General features: G+C 63.5%; 5 protein-coding genes across 5 annotated transcripts; 2 read left to right on the top strand and 3 right to left on the bottom strand.

Moving 5' to 3' along the window:
• Positions 1 to 933: 933 nt before the first annotated feature.
• AMSG_00146 (CMGC/CK2 protein kinase) lies at positions 934 to 2,246 on the top strand (the record flags this gene model as incomplete). Its single annotated transcript, XM_013907554.1, has 2 exons — positions 934 to 1,473; positions 1,500 to 2,246. 2 exons carry the CDS (start codon positions 934 to 936, stop codon positions 2,244 to 2,246), a joined length of 1,287 nt encoding a protein of 428 aa, XP_013763008.1.
• A 250-nt stretch (positions 2,247 to 2,496) lies between these two features.
• AMSG_00145 (histone H2A) lies at positions 2,497 to 3,395 on the bottom strand (the record flags this gene model as incomplete). Its single annotated transcript, XM_013907553.1, has 2 exons — positions 2,497 to 2,748; positions 3,219 to 3,395. The coding sequence occupies 2 exons, from the start codon at positions 3,393 to 3,395 to the stop codon at positions 2,497 to 2,499; spliced, it is 429 nt and encodes a 142-aa protein (XP_013763007.1).
• A 3-nt stretch (positions 3,396 to 3,398) lies between these two features.
• AMSG_00144 (uncharacterized protein) lies at positions 3,399 to 5,759 on the bottom strand (the record flags this gene model as incomplete). Its single annotated transcript, XM_013907552.1, has 1 exon — positions 3,399 to 5,759. Exon 1 carries the CDS (start codon positions 5,724 to 5,726, stop codon positions 3,399 to 3,401), a length of 2,328 nt encoding a protein of 775 aa, XP_013763006.1. The 5' UTR covers positions 5,727 to 5,759.
• A 611-nt stretch (positions 5,760 to 6,370) lies between these two features.
• AMSG_00143 (serine/threonine protein kinase) lies at positions 6,371 to 13,959 on the top strand (the record flags this gene model as incomplete). The annotated part of the gene is made up of 3 exons (XM_013907551.1): positions 6,371 to 8,315; positions 8,357 to 9,723; positions 9,773 to 13,959. 3 exons carry the CDS (start codon positions 6,371 to 6,373, stop codon positions 13,925 to 13,927), a joined length of 7,467 nt encoding a protein of 2,488 aa, XP_013763005.1. The 3' UTR covers positions 13,928 to 13,959.
• Positions 13,445 to 18,628, bottom strand: AMSG_00142 (uncharacterized protein). The gene is made up of 2 exons (XM_013907550.1): positions 18,611 to 18,628; positions 13,445 to 18,087 (listed from the first exon to the last, which is right to left on the bottom strand). The coding sequence occupies exon 2, from the start codon at positions 16,376 to 16,378 to the stop codon at positions 13,973 to 13,975; it is 2,406 nt and encodes an 801-aa protein (XP_013763004.1). The 5' UTR covers positions 16,379 to 18,087; positions 18,611 to 18,628; the 3' UTR covers positions 13,445 to 13,972.
• Positions 18,629 to 18,784: the final 156 nt, after the last annotated feature.

Raw genomic sequence — 18,784 nt, 5'->3', positions numbered from 1 at the left:
ACGAGGGCCCGGAGGGAAGGAGGGGGGTGGCGACCTGGTCTGGAGCAGTCGGAAACGGACGCAACAACGACCTGCTTGGAGCCGGCGGTGGCGGAGGCGCTTCTTGTGGTCCTTGTGGAGGGAAGAAAGACGGAGGAAGAAGAGGGAGGGTGGGAGGGCAAGAGTTGGAGTCGGCGCGTCTTGTTGCGAGAGGAGTTGGGGATAAGTTGTAGGTGGAATAGGGAAGGGGGGGGGAGGGGAGCTGTCAAGCCGAGCAAGTGCTGTGGGCGGTGGCTTGGGCGGCGTGTCAACGGCCAATTTATCTCATTGGTGATCAAGAATGGGGGGGGGGGTAGTAGCAGACTCGTTCTACTTTTGGCGAGATGGGAAGAAGCGGACGGTGGGGGAGGGGAAGGGGATAGAGGCGATGGCGGTGATTGAGACTTGATTGGTCCTCGTGCGATGATGACGTGATGATCAGCCGTTGGTGCGGTGAACATTGGGTCGGTCAAGTCCCGGCGATATTGCAGATTCAGCTGGGCAGGAGGTGGAGTAGGGGGCAGGGGGGGGGGGGGGGGCATGATGCGGTGTTGGCCTCTTGCTTGGTTTTTGATTAATTCAGCAGTACCAATATTGGGTTTAGGTGTTTTGGCGCCATTTGGGGAAAAGTGCCAGCACCGAGGCGGAACGGGCGGAAGGCGGCGGCGGTGGCGCGTGAGTCCGAGTTGGGCGGCTGGCTGGCTGGCTGTGGCAGTCGCCGTCGCCGAGGGGTTGGTGAGGGTGTTGGTGAGGGGGCGAGGACGAAAGAGAGTCTGGGTAACACACTCCTCGCCAGCGAGCAGTTGCACAGGGTCGCCGCGTGAGACTCGGAAGGAGGAGAAGGCTTGTGTACGGCGTAGCACACAGGTTGGCTGGAGTTCAGGGCATTGGCGGTGGCGTCGCAGGGAAGCTAGTATGACGGAGCAGCGTGTGTTTGAGGCGCGCGAACATGCGGACTACACAGAACGGTTCGACCGGGCCGAGTTTGACGTGAAGCGGTACCGGGTGACGTGGACCAAGACGGATCGGTTCAAGATGGGGCGCAAGGTGGGACAGGGTCACTTTGGCGAGGTGTTTGAGGCCAAGGACACGCAACGCAAGTCCAAAAAGGTGGTGGCCAAGATGCTCAAGGATACAAGGAAGCAGAAAGCCAAGCTTCGACAGGAGATCAAGATGCTGGAGTATGTACGCGGCGGGCCAAACATTGTACAGTTGCAGGACACGGTGAAGGACCTCAACACGGGCAACAAGCTGCTCATCTTTGAGAAGATCAACTACGTCAAGTGCCGCGACCTGTTTCCGCAGCTGGACAACGAGGAAGTGCGGTACTACGCGTACGAGCTGCTGCGTGCGATTGCGTACACGCACTCGATCGGAGTCATGCACCGCGACATCAAGCCGTCGAACATCCTCATCGACCCGCGCAAGCGCAAGCTCCGGCTCATCGACTGGGGCGTCGCCGGCTTTTACTTCGCGGCGAGAAGAACATCCGCGGGCCAGGTACGCGGTGCTACAAGTCGCCCGAGCTCAGCTTGCGGTACGAGTACTACGACTACTCATGCGACATGTGGGCCTTTGGCTGCACCTTTGGCTCCATGATCTTCCTCGAGCACCCGCTCATCCGCGGCAAGGGCTCGTGGTTCAACCAGCTGCTGGCCACGGTCAAGATTGTGGGCTCGGACGAGCTCTTTACCTACATGCGCAAAATCAACGTGGTGCTCGACGACGACCAGATGGCGGCGCTGTCGGGGTATCCAAAGAAAAAGTGGGAGTCGTTCATCGACGACGATAATCGGCACCGGGTGACTCCTGAGGCCATCGACCTCATTGCCAACTGCGTGCTCACCGACCACGTCCGCCGCTTCACCGCCACCGAGGCCATGGCCCACCCTTACTTTGACGCCGTCCGCCCCTCGTCGTCGTCGGCCTCCTCGTCACGCACCCACCGCCACAGCAAGCGCAACGCCGCAGACTCGGCAGGCTCGAGCTCGGACTCGGGTCGCGGCGGCCCGGCCAAGCCGGACGTGGCCTCGGGCTCGTACTCGTACTACTACGAGAGCACCTACCAGTACGTCTCCTACACCGGCTCGTCGTCGTCATCGGACGACGCTCCCAAGGCCCGCACCGGCAAGAGCTCGCGCGCCGGGAGCTCGCGCGCCAGCAGCTCGCGCCCTAGCAAGTCTGCCTCCAAGGCAGCGAGCAAGGCCTCAAAGTCCCGCCGCAGGTAAATGGCCTTGTGCCGTGGAAAGAGCTCGGGTGGCGGGTGCGCGGAAAAGGGTAACTGTGTTTAGTGGGCGCGAGCCTCGAAGGGCCGTCACAGGCTCCAGCGTGCTCGAGTGTGCACAATCGGGGAGAGTTAGTACTCCTGCGACTGCGACGAGCCCTTGCGCTTGCCCTTGGCCTTGTTGGGGAGGAGGACGGCGTGGATGTTGGGGAGGACACCACCCTGGGCGATCGAGACATCCTTGAGCAGCATGTTCAGCTCCTCATCATTGCGGATGGCGAGCTGGATGTGGCGCGGGTTGATGCGCGCACGACGGTTGTCGCGGGCAGCGTTGCCAGCGAGCTCGAGGATCTCGGCCGCGAGGTACTCGAGGACAGCAGCGAGGTAGACCGGAGCACCCGAGCCGATGCGCTTGCCGTAGCGGCCCTCCTTGAGGAACCGATGGATACGGCCAACCGGGAACTGAAGCCCGGCGCGCGAGGAGCGCGTGCGCGACTTGGACTTGCCTGCGAGCGTCAAGACAAAGATGATGATGGTGAGTGTGCCTGAAAAATATCTCCCCTCGTTGTCGGGGTGCGCTGAAAAATCGGTAGAATCCACGGGTGCATGACAGCATCGATCGCTGGGGCGAGTGCGAAGGAGGGCAACAGGGGTGGATACATAAAAGAGGAAGGGAGGACAGAGGGGGAGGAGGAGGAGGAGAAGGGGCTGGGAGGGAGGTGATAGAGGGGGGAAGAGTGAAGAAGGGGAAGAGGAGGTGGGTGGATGGGTGGGCGGGTGGGGGGGCTGGGAGAGGGCGCGCGCGGCGTTGGGTAGATTCAAAGGGGCGGCGGAAAGGCGGGTGGGGGGGGATTGGCGGTGGTGGGTATGGGCATGGGAGGGGGTGGGAAGGCAGGGGGAAGCATGAAGGAGAGGGGGAAGGTGGGGGGGGGGGGGGGGGGGAGGCGGGAGAACAGAGGGGAGACGGCTTGCGTACCTCCGCGGCCGCCCTTGCCCTTGCCACCCTTGCCAGCCATGATTGTCTTTTGTTGTTAGTCGAGAAACGTGTGACCGGTTTCAGAGGCGTAGGAGCCTGCGTACGCCTGCGCCTTTTTGCACACTTTGTGGTGGTCACTGGCAGACTGAAACTGCCGCGGACCGACTGCGTGGTCATTCCTCACATTTGCATGACAATCAAGCCGCCGCCACCGTTGCTGGCACGCTTGGCCGAGGCAGCCGGGCGCGGTCGCGAGGCAGGGCCAGTGGCCGCTTGAGAGCTGATGGCAGGGCCGCGCATCGGCGGCGACTGGGAGTTGCTGGTGACATCAGCGAGCGGCGCGCGGCGCGCGCGGGTGGCGTCGTCCTTGAGCGAGGCGACCATGGTCCGCAGCGCGGCCATGTCCTTGCGCGATTCCAGTAGTTTGACCAGGTCGCGCGAGAGCCGCTCCTTCTCGGCCTCCAGCCGCGCGTTGGCCTTGGCGGCGGCGGCGGCGTCGGCGGCAGCGGCCTCCAGCGCACGCTGCGCATCTGCAAGCTCGGCGTCTTTGTCAAGCAGGCTCTGGACAACGTACGCGTACGGCTGCTTGGCGGCGGCTTGGAAGGCCAGCGAGTCGTCGAGGCGGACCCGCGTGGCAGCGAGCTGAGCCTCGAGCTCGGCAATCTTGGCCGACGCGGTCTTGAGCTCGGCCTGCGCCGCGGCGTGGGCATCGAGCAAGTTGCCCGCACGTCCGGGATCAGCCTCGGTCCACTGCGGAACGGCAGCAAGCGCCAGCTGCAAGTTGGCGACCTGCTGCGAGAGCTCGCTTGTCCTGGCCTCGGAGCTCTCGGTGAGCGACGCGTACTCGGCCCGCACAATGTCGAGCTTTTGCAGCAGTGCATCGTGCTGAATGCCGAGTCGGGCATGTGCCTCGGTCAGCGCTTTGTGCGCGACCTGCAGTCGCTCGAGCTCGATGGTCTTGGTTGTCACCTCGGACGCCTGCTGCGCGGCCGACGACGTGATCGAGAGCTGAAGGCTCTGGTACTCGCCGAGCAGCGTGGTGTGCGCGGCTTCGGCAGCCTCAAGTTTGGTCTTGAGATATCGGACCTGGTCGGCGGCTTCGGCTCGCGCCTCGCGGAGGAGCGAGAGCTCGCGCTCGTATGCGGACGACGTGGCGTCAGTGACCGATGCGTGCGTCGCCGCCGTGTTGCGTTGAAAGAGGCCCACCAGTTCGGCGAGCCGGCCGTCGGAGAGTGTGTCCGAGTGCGACTTGAACTCCAGAAACTTGGCATACAGACGATCCTGATCGGCCTTGAGCGCCGCATTCTGCGACAGCGCAGTCTGCAGTGCCGCGCCGGCCTCGCCTGACGACTGCCGCAGAGACGCGAGCTCGTCCTTGACATGCGCTAGCGACGACGAGAGCACCTTGTTTTCTGACTCGAGAGTACCAGCCTTGGCTGCCGCCTGCGCTCGTGCGCCCTCCTCGGCCCGAAGCCGGGCGGTGAGGTCCTCGATCTGCGCCCGGTATCGCGCCGACTGCGATCGGGCCGTATCGAGCTCGGACCGGGCCGAGAGCGCGGCAGCCGACGCCTCCTTCACAGCTGCCAACTCCTCGCGGGCGACCGAGAGCCGCGACGAGAGAAGTGCGGCATCTTTGGCCGCCATCGACGACGTCGCGGCCAGCTCCGACTCGAGATGGGCGACCTTGGTGGTGAGCGCATCGCGCTCGCGAGTCAGCCGCACCACGTTGGCCTTGGCCGACTCGACCGTGTCGTCGAGGGCATGCAACCGGGTGTCGGCTGCAACCGCGTCGGCACGGATGGCTTCGGTCAGCTCATAGACCTTGACCGCCAGCTGGGCCTTGATCGACCGCCGCGACGCCGGCGTCCGCGACAGCTTGGCATACTGGGCGTCGGTTGGAACGCGAAGCGTGGCAATGTCGGCGGTCGAGAGCGCCATCCGCGACGCCACCACCGGCGCACGCTCCTCAAGAGCCGCAAGCTGTTCGCGGAGTGCCCCGACGGCCGCGTCGGCCTTGCGTCGCTCCGCCCGGAGCGCCGCAGCGTGCCTGCGATCGGCACTGTCGATCCTGCTCTCCAGCTCGCCTCGCTCACGCATGAGCGCACGGACCTGGTCCTGCAGCACCTTGAGCTCGAGCAGATGTTGCTTGCCAATGTTGGCAAGCATGGCGTCCTTCTCGCGGACCGCAGCCTCAAGCAGCGCAAACTGATGCCCGAGCGCGCCGCCGCGGATCTGGGCCTCGTCCACCCTCGGTGTGACCGAGAGCGATGGCGATCTCGACGAGCTAGCCGACCGCGACGAGCTCGGCGTTGCCGTCAGTGCGCTCGATGGCGAGCGCGAGAACGACATCTCGAGCGGAATGCCACCGACCGTTCCTGCCAGAGCCTCCAGCTCCTCCATGGTCACCGTCTCCAGGTCGAGCTCCGACACGACCGCCGCCAGCGGAGCCGCCTCGGGCGAGACCTCCCGCTCTCTCCTGTCTACAGGCGTCCCACCTGTGGTCGACATGTCAGCTATTGCAGCTGTCGCCCGTGGCAGAGTGGTACGACAAGTGCTGCTGTTGTCGGTGGTGGCGGTGTATGTAAGGCGAAGGAGTTGGGCCGGGTGCGCGCCAACGCCGAAAGTGGCGCCGGCAGCATTCAATACTTTTGAATGTCGTTTGTTCGTTCCTCTGTTCGTTGGCATTTTCATCGATCATTTCATCGTTGCTTCCGTTGGGCTTTGGCCACCGACCGTTGGCCTATGGCTCCTTGCCTCGCTCCCCACCCACCCTCCTCAGTCCGACACTGCACTCATCAGCTTTCGTTGCGACCGAGAACGAGTTGTGTGACATGGCAGACGTAGCACATATCGTGTTATCGTCGTCATCATCCGGGGATGGCGACGACGCCGTCACCAAGAGGTCTGCCCGTTCGCTTGCGCCCACAAAGGTCTCCAAGTGGCTCAAGCAGGACTCATCCACAGGCAAGGCCAGCTCCGCCACTGGCGGCAAGCCCGGCCGAGTCTCAGGTGGTAGCTCAGGCTCGGCTGGTCCTGCAGGTGGTGCTAGTTCTCGTCAACCGCAAACCGCTGCCCCAACCATCGACCCAGTGTTCGACTCGGCCGTCGGCTCGACCGTCGACCCGGCCGTCAACTCAGCATCAAGCAGTGCCATGGTCTCGCCCCGCAACACTGCCCAGCCTGCGTCAGGCCCTTTGGATGCATCTGATTCGTCTTCGGTAGACATCGATCTTTCCTCCGAAGACTACGGTGCGGATCCCAAGCCTGCGCCGTCAGTCCAGCCCGAGCCTGAGCCCGAGCCCGAGCCCGAGCCCGAGTCCGAGCCCGAACCCAAGCCCGAGCCCGAGCCCGAGTCCGAGCCCGAGCCCGAGCCCGAGCCCGAGTCCGAGCCTGAGCCCGAGCCCGAGCCCGAGCCCACGCCCAAGCCCACACCCAAGGCGGGAGCCCCACCCCCCCAGTCCAAGGCCCCACCCTCCGCCTCCGCCTCCACCTCCACCCCAGCCCCAAAGCCCAGACGCAAGCAAGCACCCACGCCCAAGCCAAAGCACGCCAAACTTACGCCGACCGATCCCGTCGTCATCAATGTGCCGCAGGTCCGCATCCAGACACCAGGTGAGGCCCCGGCTGATGCAGAGGCCGCCAAGCAATTGTCGCCCAAACGTCGCCGTCGCGTCCGGAAGTCGCCGGCGGCATCGCCGTCACCGGCACGAAAGCCGTTAAGCAAGGCCAACACGAAGCGATCCTCGCGAAAGCGGCGGAGGAAAAATGCGGGTTTGCGGAAGCGGTCGACGCCCGGCAAGAGCGCCAAGGGCCGCAAGCGGAGCAAGCGGAGCAAGGGCGGCAGGCGGAGCAAGCGGAGCAAGAGCAGTTCGCGTAAGCGCCGCTACATCTCGCCGCTGGAAAAGAAGAAGCGGATAGCCCGCAGAAAGCGTCTCCGTCGTATCCGTCTCCGCAAGCAGCGCATGCGGAGGAAGAAGGCTCAGGAAGAGGCCACGAAGTTCCGTGCCAAGCTCGTGCCCAAGCCAGTCATCTCCACTGGCCACGTCCGCTCTATCCGCCTCGCCCTTTCCGGCAGCGATGACCGCTTTCGTCGCGTCGTCACCGCCTCGCACGTCGGCCGCGTCATCGCCGCCACCCACACCACTATCGTCGAGTACTCGGTCCTCACGGGGGCCGAAGTCTTTCGTTTTGAGCCCGACCTCGGCGGCTCGGCCATTCACTCGCTTGCCGTCGACGACGCTGCCTCGCGAGTCTTTGCCCTTGCTTTTGACGGCTCGCTCGGCGCGTACAACGTTGGCCACGCCAACTTTGACACCCTCGCCCCGGTTCCGCTCCGCCCCGGGACCACCCTTCCGGACGTCGGCGTCCTGTCGCTAGATGTCGACGCCGGCGTCATCGTTGTCAACACCTCGGCCGTCGACAGCATGGTCCACTTTATCGAGCCTATTACTGGCTCAGTCATCCACTCGGTCTCCAAGCAGCAGCTTGGGCTCTCCCAGCCCGCCATTGTTGGCGATCTTATCTACCTCTCCAAGTCGATGCTTCTCGTCTACACTTCCAGTCGCTCGTCCGCCGCGCAGGTCTACTCGTTTGCGCTCTCGGCCGTCGTCGCCTCGCTCGCTGCAGACGCCTCGGTCCGCAAGCCGCGCATGGTCTACCTTCCGGGCCTCGAGGTCATTGCCCTTGGTATGGACGGCTGGCAGTCATCGTTCACCTCGCTCTGGCCTGTCGACGCCATCGAGACCGTCGTCGCCGCCCTCACAGAACCGCCGCTCCACCCCGACGACGTCCCCAAGCTCGGCCCGTCGCACACCCTTCCTGGTGGCTACGGTGCCATTACCACCGCTCACTTCCTGCCCGGCTCGAACGTCCTTGCCTCTGCAGCCCTCAGCGGCGCACTGCACGTCCACGACGCCGACCCTGAGTTTTTCATTCCGCCCCCGCCCGAGGACAAGCTTGTCGTCAAGTACTTGCGCGAGATGCAGGTCGGCGGCAAAGTGGAGACCGCCGACATGGGCGCAATGTCGGCCCCGCCGTCTGACCGCGACTCGAGTCCAGGCCGCAACGAGAACAACTTCCCGGCTGCATCGGCAAGCGGTCCCGTTTTAGGTCTCGACTCACCGCTTTCGGCCGCCCAGCTCGCGCCGCTCAATTCCGGCGGCCCGTTTCGCTCGCCGTCGTCTGTCGACATTTCTGGCCCCTCACCGACATGTCATCGCACGCGCTGCTGGATCCTGCAGAAGTTGCCGTTTTCAAGCGAACCTCGTCCGACGTCGACCTGCACACCCTACTGGCGACCGGATCGCTGCCTGAGCCCCCTCAGCCCGTTAAGGGCCCTGCCCGCTTCCAGCATGCGCGGTCCGTTGCGCCGTCGACTCTGCCCATCCACGCTCTCTACGGTATGACGCTCGGAGGCGCCCGCACTGGTCCCGCGACCACAGCTGCAGTCAAGGCCTCTGCGGCTGCCGACATTGTGCCATCGTTTGACGCCTCGTATCCCGAGGGCGCCTTTGACCTTGCTTCTCTCGGCGGTTCCGACTCGGCTGACACCGACGAGCTTCTTTGCGGCGTCTACGCTGTCTCAGACACAGAGCTTGTCGTCTCGACCTGGCTCGTCAAGCGCACAACAATGCTGGTCAAGGTTGCCGACTTTGGCCTTGCTCTCTCGGAGAAAAAGTACGCCACCATCGAGGCGGCAGCCATGACTGCCTGGACCTCGAGGCAGGCTGCTCACCGCGAAGCTGCAGACAAGGCCCTTGCCCGCCTCACGCAGCAGACGACTGCGTTTGAGACTCAGGGCACCCACTTTCAACAGCTCATCAAGCAAGCCATCCTCCTTCGCCCTCACGTGGCCGATCCGCCGTCGCACGCCCACATCTCCACTGCTCACGACCTCGCCCTCCGCTTCCCTTCGCGCGAGTGGTATCCCGAGGGACTGGCTCAGTTTATCCATGGTGGTGGGCTTTCTGTTCAGGAGGTCTACGCGCTTCTGCGGCTCCACTTTAAGCTCCCGCTCGCCCTCCGGACTGCAAACAACTTTCTGGCCTGGATCGAGTCGATGGAGCTGACGTTTGTGGCCGAGCTCACCCGCGAGGTCTTTGTTGGCCCTGGCCCGTTCCACGAGGAGCTCACCGCCAACCTCTGCGTCGGCGACACCGCACTGCAAATTGTGCTCCATCACAGCGATCCACTCTCGCGCGTTGTCACCTTTCTCGAGCGCCTCGCCTCGCTCTTTGCCGCCGGCTCGCAGGGCTCCGACGAGACTATTCCCCGCGGCCTCGCCCGCCATCCACTCGACGTCCGCTACCATCTCTGGCTCCGCGAGACATCTCGGCTCTACGCCGCGCTTCTGCGCCTCAAGAACCTCCAGCAATCACGTCTCGGTGCGTTCCAGCTTACATCTCTCGCAAAGCGCTTTGCTGCTTCTCTCCATCCCGAGCCTGCCGGCTCGCGAGCCACCTCGCAGGCTGCCCGCGAGCGCTCGCAGTTTGCTTTCGACAACACCGTCATTGCCGGCCTCGACTACGACCTCGCCCACCGTCTTCACTCGCGAGTCTCCGAGGACGTTCTACGCCGGCATGCTCTACTCAGACGACAACGGTACTGGCCGCTTTGAGCGTCCTGTCGCCGTCAGCATCTTTGACCTCGTCTCGCTCCGCACCGTTGTCGGCGTGGGCCTTCATGGTCGTCCGCTCTCGCTCTCGGACCAGATCGATGCCGAGCTGGCCGTCCATCGCTCGCTTTTCCTCCATCCTATCTTGGCGCAAGCACACGGAGACTACGCTGAGACAGGGGGTGACTCGACTGGCTCGGTCCTCTCGTCGGCGCTGTCGTCGCGCGGGACAGGGGCCGGCGCCGACGGCGGGTCGCGGCTCCGCGAGCGCCTCGTCGCCTTTGACCGCCTTGCCGACTACACCCCGCTCACACTCGTCTTTGAGCGGTGCTGCTTCCTTGGCGCGCCCTCGCAGTGGAGCATTGTGGCCCTCTGGGGCGCGCAGCTCGCATCGCTCCTGGCCGCCACCGCCAGCATGGGCGTCATCGTTCGCAACATCAACCCCAACTCAGTGTTCGTGGCTCCTGGTGGTGACTCGGTTGTCCTGGCTTCGCTCGGCGACATGGTTCAGCTTACCACTGCCGCCGACGACGCTACCGGCTGGTCAGTTGTCACCGCACCGACCCTCTCACCGGATCTCAACGCGCGCTCAAACCCTTACCTGCCGCCGGAGCACTTTGATGGCATTGCTGCGCTCTCGCCGCAGTACGACGTCTTCTGCCTCGGTGCTCTTCTCTATCACATGTTGCTCGGGCGGCCACCGCCGGCGTATGGCCTGGCGTCGAGTGCGCGCGGAACACCAGTAGAGTACTACGACCCGTTCATCGGTCTGCCCTACGTCCGTACCCCGAGTGCGACCGGTGCAGATCTTGGCTCTGACTCCGGCTCTGCACCTCACGACGAGCCCGAAGTTCGTGGAGCCATCGGCTCATCTGGCGAGGCCGTGCTTGTCTCGCAAGTCAAGGACGGCGACCCATCACCGTCGGTGGCTCGGGCTTCGGAGTTTCGGCTCGCTGCCCCGCGCGGCTCCGAGGCCGAATCGCTTGGTACCCAGCTGCTGCAAGTCATTGCGCTCTGCCTCCACCCGGATCCGCAAATGCGGCCGACGCCGCAGCAGCTGCTGAGCACGCCGCTGTTTGCGGCCCGCACGCCGCGCGGCATCGGTGCCGGCTCGTCGACCAACGGCCCGCTGGCCCGCGCCCGCTTTGCGGCCTCGCGCTACATGGAGAACCAGGACTTTGAGCTGCTTGTGGAGCACGACCTTTGGAACCGCATCCGGGTTTTGGACTCGGCTGTGTCCCGTGCCGGCCAGCTCGACACAACGCTGTTCTCGCTCCAGTTGGGCTACATCGAACATGTGGTCGCGTTTCTCGACCCGGGCGTCGACGGCGAGCTCGATGCTCGCCCGGCCACTCCGTCGTCGGCCGGCAGGTCGATCGGTCGGGCATCCAGCACCACCGGCGCCGAGTCACTGGCTCCGGGCGGCGGGACCATGCCGCCGGATCAGGCTGCGCTCCTCATCCACGAGATCATGACGTCAGGTGTTGTTGACGCACTCGGCATTCTCTGTCTCCGCCACACCTCGGGCACCCGCGACCCGGCCCTGCTCGCCGAGCTCGCAGCGTTTCTTGCTCGCTGCATTGGCGCACCAGGCATGCGCGACTACACCAACATTCTGGTCAATAACCTTGTCCGCCTCTATGTTGGCAAGGAGGCGAGCTTTGCATCGTCGGCTCTCGAAGACTATGTTGTCGAGCGTGCCGGTGCTGGTGGTCCCGAGCTGAGCCTCGCGGAGCGCGGGCTCTCGCTCATGGGTGTTGACGTTAGCCACGGGTACCTGCCCAAGGTGGCCCAGGGCACAGGCACTGGCGGTGCCTGGGCGTCGCGGGCGTCGGACAGCAACGCCGAGATTACCTACGACGAGCTTGTCGACGAGCTGGCGGCGCTGGAGAAGGACGGCGCGCTCGACGATCAGGCCGACGTTGTAGCTGCCAGGCAGGCCACAAACGCGACGGGCTTCCGCCTGGGTGCGGCCACCGTCTCCAAGCTTTTGCCCGCCGCTGTGTGGCGGACCGCGATGGAGGCCGAGTTGCAGAGTTACTACGAGGACGAGGGCCTGCATTGGTCCCTCGACGTCTTCAACACACTACACTCGACCATCGTGGCCCACTTTGGCACCGAGCCTGCCAGCGGCGCACCGCTGGCGCTCTGCGAATGGGCTCCGTTTGTGGTCGACGCACCGACCGAGTTTGACGGTGACGCCCGCGCCCCAGTTCCACACCGCGGTTGGGACTACTACGCCGCGCTGGCAGTCATGGGGGAAAACGTCCGCAACCTGGCGCTCACCGGGCGCGAGACCCGGCGGCAGCGCCGGTCCGGCATCGTCCACATGGGTACTGCTTTCCTCTCCGGCAACCCATCTCATGTTCAGCTCCTGCTCGACTTTCACGTTCTCGACAAAGTGGTCCTCCTCCTCGACGACGACGATGCCGACGTTCGCGCCGAGGCGGTTACCTTCCTCGGACTCATTTCGGCCAAGTTTGCACACTCTGACGAAGGCGCAGCCGATGCCGGCTCGTCGTGGCAAATCCGGCTCCTGCTGCACGCCTTCAAGCAGCGGCATGTTGTTGGCGCGCTCGTCCGGCGGCTCAAGTCGCGGGTCGAGAGTTGGCGGACCAAGATCAAGGTCGTCGGTGTAGTCCACCAGCTGGTTGTCGACGGCTATGCCGTGTCGGGTGTCGCCACCGAGTGCAGCATCTTTGCCGTCCTCGCCGCCCTCGTACTCAACACCAACGACCCGGCCGTCGACCACTACACCGGACCGGTTCTCGGTCTGTTCCGGGCCGTGTTTGCAGTCGGCAACCCGGGCTTGCTCCGCGCGCTGGAGCTCACGCCGCGGCTTCTCCCCTGGCTGCACAAGGTTGGCGTTGCTACTGAGCTCCCGTTCTCGCCAGGCAAGCTTGCTGTCCGGGCCGCGGCGCTGCTCGAGGAGCAAGGCCTCCTGGTAGGCGACATCGACGAGTTCGTCACACCGTGCTACACGCTCTTTGAGCACATCAAGTACTACGTGGCTGGGCCCTCTGATGTGGCGCGGCACGAAGCCTCGTTCCGGACCATCATCGCCGTCCTTGTCCGCGCCTTCCAGCAGTTCTGGTTCGAGGCCCTCGCCCACCACCAGGTGGCCCAGGCTGGAGTGCAGACTGGCGGCTCGAGCGTCGACGCTGAGAGCCTGGATGAGATGATACGGCTTCTCCGGGCCGTTCTCGGCCTCTTTGCCTTTGTCGGCCAAGTTGGTCTCACCGATCTCATTCTAGAGCTCTCTGTCCTTGACGTGGTGCTTTCGCTGTACGGGCAGACCGACGTGGTGCTCGCGGCCTCCCCGCTCTCGGTCCACCCGCTGCGGTCCGTGATGGTCAAGCTTAACGCATTTGTGGCCGACCTAGTCTCGACCGGCCAGCCGAGGATTCTTGCCCGGCTCATCACCTACAACGTGGTGGCGCTCTCGATCACCACCTTTAAGAACCAGTACGCCCAGCTTGCGTCGGCCTTTGACCTCAACGCCGTCGAGATCCACGCGCCGACGTTCTACGCTGAGGAGCGTGCCTTCCGGCTCGCGCTCTGGCGGGCGCTTCTATCCTCCAACTCGCCGCAGCTCGGCGTCCAGCTCCTGCACTCGGGCATCATGACCTTTATCCTCACTGGCCTCCTCGGTAATGTCTCATGCTTCCAGCTCTCGGGCGCGCTGGTGGCGGGCACCTCGTTTGAGCGGTTCAACTGGACACTGCCGTTCCGTGCTGAGGCCATCAGTCTTATTCGCACTGTGGTCGCCTCGGCCTCGGCAGTCCCGCTCATGTTCCAGCAGCTCGTCGCCCTCCTGCGGAAGCACAAGGTCATCGAAGCTGAGCTGACCCGGCTGGAGACATCGGGCACCACCCTTGTGGAGGCCTCGGTCCTCAAGCTCTTCCTCCTCATGCTGGACGCGCCGCAGGCCGAACTTGGCCAGCTGCTTACCGACTCGGGCCATCTCGGCCGGATGGTACGCTACTGCAAGCTGGTGACCCGTGCCGACACTGGCGGTGCGCACGACGTCCGCCATGTTGTCGAGCTCCACGAAGCCGCCAAGGCCATTTTGCAACATGTGGAAGCCGAGCCGTAGTAAGGTTGAGGCGTAAAAGAATTGTGTTACGATGGAAAGTGAGGCTCATGTCTGTGTCTCGGCAGGCGACTGGAGCAGCGGCGACGAGCCGCGCCGCTGCGACGCTGACGGTCGGAGCGAGTCGCGGCGGCTGACCGACATGGCCGGCTTGGACGCCGAGCCTGGGATGGCGGTAGCCCGCCGCGACGGCGAGCCCCGGAGTGCGCGACTCGAGCCAGTGCGAGCCGGCGAGACCGAGCTGGTCGCGCCAACCGGGACCGACGACGAGAGGCTTGACCCGCGCCGCGACGGCGACTGGGTCTGCGATGCTGCGGTGGTCGACATGTCGTCGACGTTGGAGAGCCGCGGTGGCGAGCGCATGGCGTCGGTCTGACGTGAATTGGTGCGCGTCAGAGGCGAGCGCGCCGCAGCCACGGCGGTGCCATCCTGGTTGCCAGAGGTCGTCCGGCGCCGACGGCCGATGTCGCGGTCCGACGCGCGCCGGGACGGAGCGCCTCCCAGCCGTCCTGCTCTTGTCCGCGACGACGAGTTGTACGGCAGCGAGTTGGTGCGAGCCATGGCAGCCTTAGTGCGTGAGACCGGCGAGCGTACCGCCTGGGCATCGGCAATGTCGACAGCATCGATCGAGATCGGAGTCGAGTCTTGGACTGCGAGCAGCGGTGAGTCGTTGAGCGCAGCAGTTCTGAGCCCTTCGGCCTTGCTTCCGGACCGGCTGCGCTGCAGCGGGCGGGTGCCAACCTCGGGCAGGGCGTCGAGTAGACCGCCAGCGGCCTTCCGCGAGGTCGAGCGGTCGCCGCCGCGGTTGTCGGACGATCGTGACCGGCGCGTCCGCTTGCTCCGTGTCCGCGTCGGCGTCGGTGCCGCGCTGCCGCCGATGGTTGCGTCGTCGGCAATGACAACAACCTCAGACGAGAGCGACGACGACATGCGCTGCTTGTGGTGCGACCTGGACATAGCCCGCGACGCCGGTGATGCCGCGCCAGGCGGCTGCATCGGCCGACGGCTGCTGCCCGAGCCAGAGCCAGCCAGAGACGACGACGACGACAAACTGCCAAGCTTGGACGACCTCTCGCGGTCATTAAGGGCCGACGACGAGCCGTCGGCTGCTACTGCTGCTGTCGCCAGCGGAACCGAGACAACACCGTGGCCGTCCGACTCGTCAGAGTCGGCACGGTCGGTAAAGAAGGCGGTCATCTTGACGACGTTCGAAGCCTTGGCGTCGGGCTCGGACACGGTGTACTTGTTGGTGCGGATGACTGTGTCCAGCCAGACCTTCATCTTGAGGAGGACAAGGAGCGGCTCGGTGATGACCCACGAGAGCAACATGTTCGCCACAAAGCGAACAAGTAGGTTCGAGGTGTCAATCGCCACCGTAAGGTGCGACGTGAGAAGCAGCCCAGGATCGATACAAAGAATGATGTTGATGGCAAGGAGGACCAGGTCGATGAACGAGGCCGCAACCTGGGCAATGGCGCGGTGCGACCAGCGCGAGCCCGATGCAATGTTGCTTGACGACGTCTCCAGCACATGCTGCAGTAGCGGCTTGCCGACCAGGATGGAGAGCGTAGTGCCCATGGCGAGTGAGAGCAGCCAGTCGCCAGACGTGTTGGTCTCGCGGCGCAACTGCCGCGACGCCTCAGAGTCCTCGTACACTGCAGGCGCGACGACCGTGACTAGGAAGACCGAGAGAAAGTTGACGAGCACTTCCAGGACAAGCGTGATGATGCGCGAGAAGCGGGTAAACGGGTGCGACTCGTCGTAGTAGGCAATGCCCAGGACAGAGTGGTCAGTAAAGAGCTTTTCCAGGAATGAAACCTGCCGGAACCGCGACCACTCGAGCGCCTTCTTCTTGTTCTTGGACCGTTTGTAGAGCGAAAAAGCAGCGACGGCAGCAACCAGCGCGATGAGCCAGTAGAACGCGAGCGCAAGCGACGACGCCGCGCCAACTGCAAACGAGATCGACTCCTCCAGTGACTGCGCCTCGCGCCGGAAGAAAAACTCTACCACTGATGGCGACGTCGAGTTGACGCCACCTGACGACGCGGTCTGAACCACCGCCGGCCCGCGGACCGCGTCGGGCACCGCAGGCGTCACGCACACCACCTCGGTCGACGAGACCCATGCCGCCGACGCGCACGCCTGGTGTGCGAGCCACACGCCGAGCACGTCGCTCTGCCCAAAGCCAAGGTCTGTCCCGGTCAGCGTCACCGACTCACCGCCGAGAATCGAGCCCGTCGCCGACACAGCGCCGTTGATCTGCGACACCGTCGGCGTCCTGGTTACCAAGGCAAGCGCAAGAGGCGCAGCCATCGTGCCGTCAGCACCGGATGACGTGGTCCGCACGTTAACCTCGAGAGACCCGGCCTGTGCAGCAGAGTAGTCGGCAGGAGTGAACGAGGTGGTGAGGCAAGTAACCAAACTCGACGACACATACGTCTTATCGCAGACCATCGACCCGATAGTAATCGACTCGAGATCGCTCGGGTTGAGACCAAAGTCGGTGCCGGTAAGTGTCAGCGCCTGACCGCCGTCAAAGTCGAGCGCAAAATTGGCCGACTGGCCGTTGATGGCCGTCACGTGCGCCGCCGGGTAGTTGTACTGGAAGCTGACGCCGGATGGTAATGGCGGCGCGATGCCCGACGAGTGGGTAAAGACCTCAAAACCATTGCGACACCGATGTCAGCCATGCTCGACGCAGCCGGTGCAATGCATGAGAGCATCGTTGAGCTAATCCAGTTCACATCGCTGCAGAGCATAGCATTAATCGTCACGTTGGCCACGTCGGCCTGCGAGACGCCAAAGTCGGTACCGGTGATGGTGATCCGCTCGCCGCCGGCAAACGCACCGTTGTACGCAGGTTTGCCGTTGATTTTGTCAACCCTGGGAGGGTTGAGCGGGTCGATCTTGACAGCGGCGCTATCAACAGTATCCGGTCTGAAACTGGGCGAAACTCCGCTCGATGACGAGCTGTTGAAGAACTTGAACTTCAACTCGTATCTTCCAGGCTCGAGCGGCAGGGTCACACCTTCGAGTGAGAAACCGTACCGCTCGTAAAGATCAGGGAATCCGCCGGCGGACGACGAAAACGTGATGGACACAACAGACCCTGTGCGTGTCACAGACTGTGGCTGTGGGAGCGGCAGTGCAGGCATATCCCGTGGAATGCCCGCGGAAACAATCGGGCCAGCAGTCACAATGCTGTTGTCCGGAAGTCCGAGAGCGAAAGTGCTGCTGTCAAATGTGAATCCGTCGGGGAACTCGATGTCGATCCGCGCGCCGTCTTCAGCCAAAGGTGTCGCTTCGTTGACCCGAAACGAGATCGCGCCCAGCACTCCAAAGTTCTTGCCATGCAGGTTTTTGCCATTGGTGGCGACCGAGACTAGTGGGCAATAGTTGCGTGTGATGGGCAAGCCAGAGATTGACACAGCTCCGTACAAATCCAGAAATGCCTGAGGAGGCTGTCCATCGTAACTGCACATGTCGGCGCCGGGAGAAACACTAAAGGGGCGAGGCGGATCGAAGCGAAAGTCCGGAGCTCCGATCAGGCGCACGATCTCAATAGCTGTGGCACTTGCATTGTTCAAGTACACCAAGTCTGCCTCAGTAAGCATGGGCAGGTCCTGAAAGTAAATTTCGTCAATGTCGGTGAGAAGATCGAAGCGCAAGGCAGAGACATCTTCGAGCTTAGGCAGAAAAGAAGCGCTAAAGTAGGCTGGATAATCCCACGACATTGTCTCCAGTCCGCTCAAAGTCGTCACACTTGGCAAATCGCTCAAAACCAATTCCCAAACAAACATGCCCGCCAGCGGAGACAGGTCAGTGATTCCTGGACAGCTGGCGATGGAGGTGTAGTACGGACCGCCGGTGGCACGCTCCAGTCCGGCCAGCGAAGTAAGGTTGCTGACGCCCTCGCAGTCGACCTCAATATCCGTCGCCGAGAACGGGTTAGGGAGACCACTCAAGTCTGTACACGTCGGACACCGGATCCGAAGTATGTTGGCGTTGTCAGAGCAGAGCGAGGTGATGTAGGAAAAGTCAGACGGCTGCGTAATAGTAATTGCAGGCGGGCAAGCCGCCTCCACCACGCCTGGAAGCAAAGCCACTGCGAGCACAAGCCACGCACAGACCAGCAACGACATGTCCAGACAAGTGTGTGTTGTCTGTCCCAGCCGTGTGTGTTCCTCCTGGTGAGTCGCTCGCCCTCCCCCTCCCATATTGGCCTAGCCACACTTGTCCGCGTGCCCGAAGATGGCCGGCTCCACTCTTCCCAATTCCCCCAATTCGAATGGACCATTGTTGTTCCCAATGGCAAAAAAAGGTCCGGAACGGTCCCGCATGGGGCACCACCACCGGGGTTCGCCTGCTGTGACTGCTTCTGGGCATGCACACAGTGACCGCACACCCCTGTAGCTGCCCAGCATGTGTTCCATCTCTACATGCTTGCTGGTGCCTGCAATCCTCGTTGTAGAGCACCAAACGCGCCGCCCTAGTCCCACTTTCGCGTGGGTTCATCTTCCACTCGGCCGACAACCGACAGCTCCGGCCATTTGTTCCACACCGGCCAAGGACAGAGCTTCCACTTTCCCCACACTCCCCCTACACAATGCAAACTCTCAGTGCAGGACACGTATGCATACTACACACAAGCAAACCCTTCTCTCACACCTTTTCCTCAATACGTACAGAAGCGGCGGCGACAAGTGATCGAAAGAATGAGCTGCCTACTACTGTCCTGAGGCTACCCACCGCGTGCCGGCTTGCTTGGCTACCATCAAAAAACGGCATTCTTACCACACACTTCCCCCGCTTCCCCCCCCCTCCCGCCCCCAGGACGGGGAAAAAAAAAAAAAAAAAAAC

Source organism: Thecamonas trahens, assembly GCF_000142905.1.
Source record: "Thecamonas trahens ATCC 50062 unplaced genomic scaffold supercont1.1, whole genome shotgun sequence".
NCBI lineage: Eukaryota > Apusomonadida > Apusomonadidae > Thecamonas > Thecamonas trahens.
Note: the sequence above shows the minus strand (reverse complement) of the source record. Positions and strands in the feature narration are given on the sequence as shown.

Coding starts and splice junctions, on each gene's coding strand:
- AMSG_00142 (XM_013907550.1), bottom strand. CDS start 16,378: ATGGTCTGCGATAAGACGTATGTGTCGTCGAGTTTGGTTACTTGCCTC.